The sequence below is a fragment of the Adiantum capillus-veneris genome, chromosome 19 (assembly GCF_014529385.1).
Source record: "Adiantum capillus-veneris isolate H3 chromosome 19, ASM1452938v2, whole genome shotgun sequence".
NCBI classification, from domain to species: domain Eukaryota; kingdom Viridiplantae; phylum Streptophyta; class Polypodiopsida; order Polypodiales; family Pteridaceae; genus Adiantum; species Adiantum capillus-veneris.
The window spans coordinates 47,427,296-47,436,385 of NC_140949.1; the positions used below are offsets into that span (position 1 = coordinate 47,427,296).

The 9,090-nt window shown below is 45.4% G+C and overlaps 1 protein-coding gene across 1 annotated transcript; it reads right to left on the reverse strand.

The window, feature by feature from the left end:
* Positions 1 to 7,431: 7,431 nt before the first annotated feature.
* Positions 7,432 to 8,318, reverse strand: LOC147433954 (17.7 kDa class II heat shock protein-like). The gene is made up of 2 exons (XM_086490576.1): positions 8,116 to 8,318; positions 7,432 to 7,898 (listed from the first exon to the last, which is right to left on the reverse strand). The coding sequence occupies exons 1-2, from the start codon at positions 8,243 to 8,245 to the stop codon at positions 7,720 to 7,722; spliced, it is 309 nt and encodes a 102-aa protein (XP_086346702.1). The 5' UTR covers positions 8,246 to 8,318; the 3' UTR covers positions 7,432 to 7,719.
* Between the last annotated feature and the right edge of the window lie 772 nt (positions 8,319 to 9,090).

A 9,090-nucleotide genomic window follows, 5' to 3' on the forward strand; every position in this document is an offset into this window, starting at 1 on the left:
ATGAGAGACGGGAGCGAGGCCAATGCAACAATGGCAAGTAAAATTGAACCTATGCCATCATGATACTTTGCACAATACGAAGTCGAACATGTAGCGGCCATGTAGACAATTTCCAATAGTGCAATTTGACATTGAACCTGTGCAACACCCAATCAATTTGCGGTGTATTGGTTACTTGCCTATCGATAGGACATCCTAAGTGCCTGACCACCACTTGCAGATCAAGAATCTCACCAGGCCACAGAAGACGATGGCAGTCACAAACATCCAGAGGCAAGAGTTTAGATTTGTGAAAGTTAACCTGAAGGCCTGCTGCATTAGGAAAAGTTTGGACTCAAAAATGGGCTTTGTAAGAATTGTTGATGTGGCATAGCTTTCAAAAAGTGGGGATCGGTAATTTTTTTGCAAATAAGATTCAAACTTGTCGGAGGTTGGATATTTAGAATCTACTCTTCAAATGCTATCTATTGATATATAGCATGCATGTATCGGACATTGCCTTCATGTAGATATAGAAAAACGTGATTTTAGATTACCGTAACGGTAACAAAACCTGGCTGATTGAAAAAAAATGGCATAACTTTCATAGAAGTCATCCAAACTTTTCGGACCTTGGCTCTTTAGAATCCATTTTTCAAGAACTTTCCAATGATAGGTCATATCATGGGGTTCTAAGCAATATTTAGAGGGGTCTACGGGGTTGCTTTCTTTTGTACAACTTTGATGATGTGGCACTCTTAAAAGGCCCAAAAATGAGTTCAAAATTTTCCTAATGCCCGGCCAAATGTATCCAATGCCTACATGATTTCACGCACATCATCTTGGTTATTGCAGGGCATGAACAACAAATCATCAACATAGGCCTGCCCTGCGAAGTGTTTGTCAGTCGGTAATTTCAGCCCATGAAGACGGTCGAGCGAAATCAAATGATCCAAATACAATAACAAGGGGTGGGTGGCAGTAGCATATAACAAGGCGCTAAGCGGGCAACCCTGTCTCACCGAGCATCCAAGAGGCCAAGGTTCTGTCAGCTCCCCATCAAGGAGGCTTGAAGATGTACTGTGAGCATACAAGAAGTATACCACATTAGCCATCTTAGGACCAAATCCAAGGTCCCCGATCGTGACAGCAATGAAATCCCATTGTACTGTATCGAAAGCCTTTTCAATGTCCACCTGCATCACAAGAACATCCTGCTGGGTATACTTTGCATATTTCATTATAATCAATACATTAGCCAGATTATCCAAAATTTGGCGAACGACGAGGAATAAAGCCATACTGCACAGAATGGATACTAGCCATAAGAGGTTCCTTGATACGGTTCACAATGATTTTAGCCAAGATTTTATATATAATCAGCATAAGAGTTATCGGTTGCTAATGCGAGAACTGCTCACAACGCGCTTGTTTGGGCAATAACTTCAGCAAACCCTCTTTCCAAGACATCGGCAAACACTGCTTCGCCCATGCAATGTTCATCACGTAAAGCAAAGGTTCTTTCAAAGGCGATAAAAAATTCCACAGTGAGCCCGTCCCAACCAAGCGAACGCCATCTACCAAGAGCGAGCAATGCCGAGTGCAATTCAGTTTCAATAAAATCCGCCTCCATGGTCAAAGCATCATGAGGCAGGACAACCGAATGCACTGTAGATAACAAAATTTGGCGTGCATTAATAACTTCAGCAGATGCCGCGAGGGGGAGGGGGGACGGCGGGAACATTCCCAAAATGTGACACCATGGCATCCGAAAGCTCACGCTTCAAGGTTGTCCAGGCTCCAGGTCGCGGAACATAACCCGCTTAATAGTTTGAGAAGCCCTTGAATGATGCAAGTGCTTAAAAAACTATTTTGAGGCACATCCCTTGTCCACAAAAGCTCGATGGTGAGCACGAGTCTGCCATTTAACCAATTTTTGTTTTTCATCATGTTGCAAACTCACCCGGGCCTGACAAAGGGTTGTCAATTCACTTTCTGACAATGAACGTGTGTCAGCTAAGATTTGGAGCTGTTGATACAGATGTTTGGTGTCATCAACATCGCCACGTAATTGAAACATGTACTGCTTACCATAGTCCTGAATTACACTCTGTACTTGTACAAAAAAGCGAACCCAAGCAAGATCAGGATCAAGATACATTTGAGCAACTAAAGGGGGAATAAGATCATAAATAATCTCGCTGAATGCTTCATGTGAAATGTTGATGTGCAGCAGGCATTTCTTAGAAAGCGGTTGATCAAAGCATTGTTGCCCATAGTTGAACAACATCACAACAGGAGTATGATCAGATAACAGCAAAGAATGGTCTATGCGCATTTCGCATACAAACTCATCAAATTGTTGCATGCCGAGGACATACCACCGATCCAATCTGGCACGATATATAGAAAAGGCATTATGTTGAAAAGTGTACCCCGAAACATTAGGTTGCAAGAAGGTCCACAAGTCCAACATCTGTGTGCATGCAACAAGATCTGTCTAGGCATGCAATTCATGTGGGAATGTCCTGTGGTGTTATCCGATAAAGCGGGTGCATTGTTAAAATCACCACAAAGCAAGGCATAGGAAAGCCATGGATAAGAAGATATCTCACGCCACAACACAGCTCGTTGCCCCGAGGCTATATACGCATAGACACCACCAAATTCATAAATCTGGCCATTGATCATGCATTGGACCACCATCCAATGACCCTCTGGATCATCATATGCAAGAACATGCTGCAACTCATGCCTAACCATACTCAAAACACTCGAAAAACCCGACAAACCAGCATATGCTATCTAGTACCCTACAAAGTACGAGCATTGCCCAGCATATTCATGCTGATTATGCTCTCGCAAAACCACAATGTCTGCCATACATGTACGTACATAGTGCCAGGTTAATCTCCATTTGTCAGGGTTACATAACCCATGCACATTATATGAAATTCATGTAACACAACTATGACTTGAAGAGATATGTACAGAGGCAAAGTAAGGAAGGGACTAAGTTGACGTGCCCATAAGCACATCAACATCAACAACCCGTGACTCAACCACTGTGTTCTGCATGCCTGTCTCAGAGGCAACAAGGCCTGCATGTGATTGAGAAGTACCATGAACCACGACATCTCTGTAAGAGTGCACCACCTTATTCCATGCATCCACAAGAGTGCGATTATCATTACAAGGAAGAGGTTTTTGCCTCGCAGATTTCACTTCAGGAGTTACATAATTACAAGAGGAGAGTTGCGAACACATCTTAACAGTTTTCTTGGGAGTCACCCAGGGAGATCCATCCGTCGAGTCCACCTTTTTCCCCTTGTTTTTGGTTTCAGGAGTAGACACAGACTTTCCTTTACCCTGAGGATTGGGGGAAACAACAGGTTTGATCTTGCCTTTATCCACAAATAAAACATCAGGCAACGCAGAAGCCGTAACAGCGCGGCAGATCTAGGATGAGGGACTTCTCTCTCAGTAGAAACCACAATCTGAGGAACAGTGGAAGGAGGGGGTTGCAAAATAGGCTCAGAACATTCAGATTGCATGTGACCAAATTTTCCACAGCGAGAACATGAATTTGCAAATTTTTCCCATCTGAGCTTAACAGGGCGTTTCCCAATGATAGGGTCTCCCGAATTGACAGTAATACCTTGGGTGGGAACATCCGTATCCCAAAGCACACAAAAGCGATTTGTATTGGCATCAAGCTTAGGAGGACAAATTACTTTCCCCATACGTGAGGCAAGCATAGGAAGAAAGTGGCGCCAAGTGCGTGGGAAATCGAGAACACCCATACCGAGCACTTATGATGGATTAGACTTTGATAGTCCTTGGTAAGGACCCACGGCAATACATGTGTCATCTAGTACCAAAGAACAACAGAGACAACTCAAGCAACATCTTATGTGCATCAGTGTCTGCCAACAAAACTTCATAGAATCCTCTGGCACCAAAGTAAACACCTCGAACCGCTTGGCGTTTAAGCAGAAAGTCTACCCACTGACCCACATCTTGTGCAGTAGAGGCATCTTGCCCGGGAAGAACATAATAACTGCATTTAAGGCATATTGCACCACTGGGTCCATCAAAGCTTGAACAAGAATGAGCACTTTAGTAGCAGGTTCCTGCCCCTCCCAAGCGTTCCGAGTACCATCAAAATCTTCAGACAAACAAGCTCGAATTTCACCCATTTTCGAAGACTCAGGTGCCATCTGTTTTCTGCGTTTGTATGAGCTGATAAAGGGCACAACTGAATGGGACATACATTGAGAGCTTACTGTTGACTACTGGAAGCCAAAAAAACAAAATTCTGTACACTGCCAACAATACTGCACCCAAAAAAGTCCTCTGTACACAAGTCTATTAACTAAAAATGAACTGCGCCTAAGGTAAGTAATACTCGGATACTGTCTGTGCTACAAAGAGTGCCAAACTTGAACTGCTGTCCGCAACACCAGTGTCTATACTACATAGAGCGCCAAACCTGAACTGGTGCCCGCAACACGCACACAGAGACACACTGTCACACCCACACACACACATACACTCTGAAGCAGACCAACAGCAGCAAACGGAACGCGAACAGGTAGGTTGCTGATTGCTACGCGCAAGGGGACTGCTATGGAGAGGAGCGCAGGGCGCGCAGAACGCCCAATTCACAGAGGTGAAGACATGCAGGAACCAACAACACGCAGGGATTTCAGTTCGTGTGCAGGGTTTTCAGTTGCGCACGCGCGCGCACACACACACACACACACACACGTCCACATGCACACAAACCATTTCCTCTCTCAATTTGCTCCATACCTCATTGATCTCCCTTCAAAGTAAAACTTGCCCAACCTACGAGCTCTCGCAATAGCATCATTTGCGTCGATGTGTGACAGCCGCTCTCCTCATGTTGCAAGAGCCGGGAGAGACAGCCGTTCCTCTACGCTTCGATCGAAGTGCACGGATTGTCGATGGGTCACACATAATTGCAAGCTCGAGGAACTCGTCGAGGCACGGCATGAGCTCTCCGGCTTTACGTAGGCTCGCGTGACAATACCGATGATCAGAGGGAGCTTTGAGTTTGAGAGAGAGAGAGAGAGAGAGAGAGAGAGAGAGAGAAGATGGCTGGAAGAGGCGGGGCTTGGATTTTACCAGCTAGCCAGCCATGCACCGGCCATTGAAAAGCCGTGCCACATCGGCAAACGCTTCTGGGAGATGGTGGCTGGCCGGATGGAGCACTCTTATGTGCTCATGCTGAGAGAGAGAGAGAGAGAGAGAGAGAGAGAGAGAGAGAGAGAGAGAGAGAGAGAGAAGATGGCTGGAAGAGGCGGGGCTTGGATTTTACCAGCCAGCCAGCCATGCACCGGCCATTGAAAAGCCGTGCCACATCGGCAAACGCTTCTGGGAGATGGTGGCTGGCCGGATGGAGCACTCTTATGTGCTCATGCTGAGAGAGAGAGAGAGAGAGAGAGAGAGAGAGAGAGAGAGAGAGAGAGGCTCTGTCTAGTGTTAGAAAAAAACCGGGGTCTAGTGTATTTTAACTGGCTGAAATTATAAAATCCCGGTTAGATTTTGAACTTGCCTTTAAGAAAATCGGTAAATTTACACAAGTTTTAGTGTAATTTACTTACCGATGATTAGAGGGAGCTTTGAGTTTGAGAGAGAGAGAGAGAGAGAGAGAGAGAGAGAGAGCACATAGAGCTCCCAGCAGCTGGCCGGCAAGAGCAAGGCTATGGCCTACTGGTTGGCTGGAGCTTGATGATCTTGAGCATAACAAGGCGACTGCCGGGGGAGCGACGGTGGAGAGAAGCCACAAGACACGTGGAAGAAGAGGGCTTGCAGATCGTGGAGCGAGAAGATGGCTGGAAGAGGCAGGGCTTGGATTTTACCAGCTAGCCAGCCATGCACAGGCCATTGAAAAGCAGTGCCACATCGGCAAATGCTTCTGGGAGATGGTGGTTGGCCGGATGGAGCACTCTTATGTGCTCATGCTGAGAGAGAGAGAGAGAGAGAGAGAGAGAGAGGGAGGGGCTCAGTCTAGTGTTAGAAAAAAAATGGGGTATAGTGTATTTTAACCGGCTGAAATTATAAAATCCCGGTTAGATTTTGAACTTGCCTTTAAGAAAATCGGTAAATTTACAGAAGTTTTAGTGTAATTACCGGCAAAAGCTTCTCTAAAAAACCGGTAGAATTTCAAGTTTCCCCTTATTTTGTTCGGTTAGTAAAAATGAATTTTTTAGCCCTGCCTCAGTCTGAGAACGCGAGAGAGAGAGAGAGAGAGAGAGAGAGAGAGAGAGAGAGAGGGGAGAAGGGAGGGACTCGGGAGGGAAAGCGGGCGGACTGAAGAGGATTGAATGCCTTGGCAGGAATTGGTGTTGGCTGGACCCCTCGTCAGCGCACACGCCCGCTTTTTGCTTGTTCCACCCACACCAACGTAGGTGCTTGCGTGGCTGCCAACTGGACATGAGAGTCCGTTTTCTAAGGTAAGCATGAGTTTTCCTCATCATTTTTTGTCGTTTTATGCGGCACAGGAAATCATGCTATAATTCTCCATATAAGGAGGCAGTGTGTTTTTCATACAATGTATAACATCATGAGCTTCTGCTATAGAGGCACTGCATACCTAGCTAGGTACGATTGGGAGCAGGAGACCACCAGCCCCCCACCGGTGGTCTCAAATATCAGTTCAGGAGTACCTTTATAGCGGGTCCTCGATACATGAGCCGTGCTGTAGGTACTAACTATACTGCGGCGGTCTCGATGGTTGCAGCAGTTTTATTATAGAAGAATTATGTCCTTATGTCGTAATTAGTGGAGTGGCTAAGGACAGAGAACCTCTTGCAGTTGACGAGGTCCTTTCACAATCGAAGTGACAGTATTTCCTCTAGCAGCCCATCATCGATGTCCCGGAGGATGTAAACATACCCGAATAGTGATTAGCGTGCTTCGCACTAGCTTGAGATGGAGACAGCATGTATATATTTCTAGAGGAAGAGGCCATCTCAGCTCGTAGAGTTACTGATTTGGACACTTCTCGAGAGATATAAAGAGACATTTATGCAGACACATACCATGCAAAGAGACATGCCCGGCTAGTAGCGCATCACAAGTTCCCTGCACTACCCCAACCGCCACAATGTTGGTTTCAATTCAGCACACTGATGACATTCAAGCTTGTCTTGGAGATTCGGCGGACTCGCCCCACAAGCACTACGTTCCGATTGCTGGCTCACATTCCCAGCTCTAGAGCTAGCACATCATCAATAGTTATGTTGCATCCTTTTCATAACAGCTACCACTCCTACAAATCAGATCATAGAGCCAAAGTGCCCCATAGCACGTCCTCTAGGAAGATGAACCATCCTTATGGGCCCCGTTTTTTGAGTCAATTAGCTTGCATGTTTGTTGGTGCATGCATGTGTATGTAAAGCAAGCAGGAAAAACACAAAGAGCTCTATAAAACTCAGATTCAATATAATTAGTCCATCAGCTAAAATGTCAAAAACTGTGATCATTTTCAGATTTGGATAGTAGAAAGCCGGTAAAAAGGTGGTATTTGTTGCACTCCGTAACGCATTGTGATGATCAGGGATGTCTCACAAAGTACAGAAATGAGCTCAATGTGTGCACAAAAGTGTGAATTATTGTGTTGGGTTATGTGGGTGGTCTCTCTAGTGCAAAAAGAAGCCATATCTTGGACATTGTTATTGTATAATATAGCTTCAAAGTTTCCCGTCAACGCTAGGCAGCCATGGCTCTTTTGGGGATGGTGATAGTTAAGATGTCTGTGTTGCAAGTGGCCTCGATTTTCTGTAGGCAAGCATTAGGAGGCAGATCAAATTTCCGAGCTGCATGCCCAAAGCGCAAAACTAAGTATTCATCGTCCTCAACTTGCACTTGAACATCCTCTACCTTGTATCCTGTTGCAAACAGCATCAATGCAGGTTAAGAAAACATGTCCACATTCATTCAAAAGTGTGTTCTAATGAAGACCCAAAAATGAAGGTGGCATGAATGCATGAATGAATCAAGTTGTTTACTAGCCATGATTGCATGCTAACAGGTTGATTGCTCATTGATTTCAAGCGGCAAAGCGAATTGCGATTTCGATGACAAGCGTGAGGGAAGACTACCTACCGGAGATGTTGGTAGTGAAGACACACGCATTAGGGGTGTCCTCCTTGCTCACATGAGGGACATGAGTGAGCCTATGGGGCTGGGGAAGAATGTTGAGAGTGTGGGTTTGTTGGCTGTAGGGAGATGCCATAATATATATAAATTGCTGAAGACTACAAGGTCAAGAGGATGAGCTACCTACAAAATTGGCTAAGCTTTGACCCTTCATCAAGGGGCATCCTTCTTTTTATAGTACTAGTAGTTTACAAAGTAGTCCCCTCTAATTGTACTTGCCTGCACTATTGTTGCTTCTTTGGGATCATTTTGGACCTCCCATTGTTGAGATTTGGTGTTATCCACATAGATAGGAACAAATGGTGTGTGTGTGTGTGTGTGAGAGAGAGAGAGAGAGAGAGAGAGAGAGGCTCACAAGAAGATCTAGAAATTTTCTCATGTAGGAAAACGGAGTCTTTCTATCTCAACATTTTTCATACAATGCATAACATCATGAGCTTCTGTGAGGGAGGGCACCGCATACCTAGCTAGGTACAATTGGAGGCAGGAGACCACCAGCCCCCCCATGGAGGCAGGACCGGTGGTCTCCTGCCTCCAATTGTACCTAGCTAGGTATGCGGTGCCTCCCTCACAGAAGCTCATGATGTTGAGGTAAGTCACAATGTGGGAAATATTGTGAGAATCTGTTCAAAACTTCCTGTGGCTGTAGTGCATGGGTTCATTAAAATTTAACTATACCTCCAAAGCAAAAGCGGAGTACCTACAAAGGTTCAATGTAAATTATGGGCGCATAAAAAAATAGTGCTTTGGTACAACTCTCTCTCTCTCTCTCTCTCTCTCTCTCTCTCTACCGACGCAGGTTTGTGTCTCTGTGGACGAGAGTGACATAGAGAAGCCGCCCAATTATTCCAATATTCCCTGTAATGTTTCACACCGGGTCCGGGTCCATGCACGCCCACACCAAAGCTAAACACCACTTGC

Excerpts from the sequence above, each read along its gene's own strand:
- LOC147433954 (XM_086490576.1), bottom strand. The coding sequence starts at position 8,245 with ATGGCATCTCCCTACAGCCAACAAACCCACACTCTCAACATTCTTCCC. Across the intron at positions 7,899-8,115 it reads CTTCACTACCAACATCTCCG|GATACAAGGTAGAGGATGTT; the intron begins GTAGGTAGTCTT and ends TGTTTGCAACAG.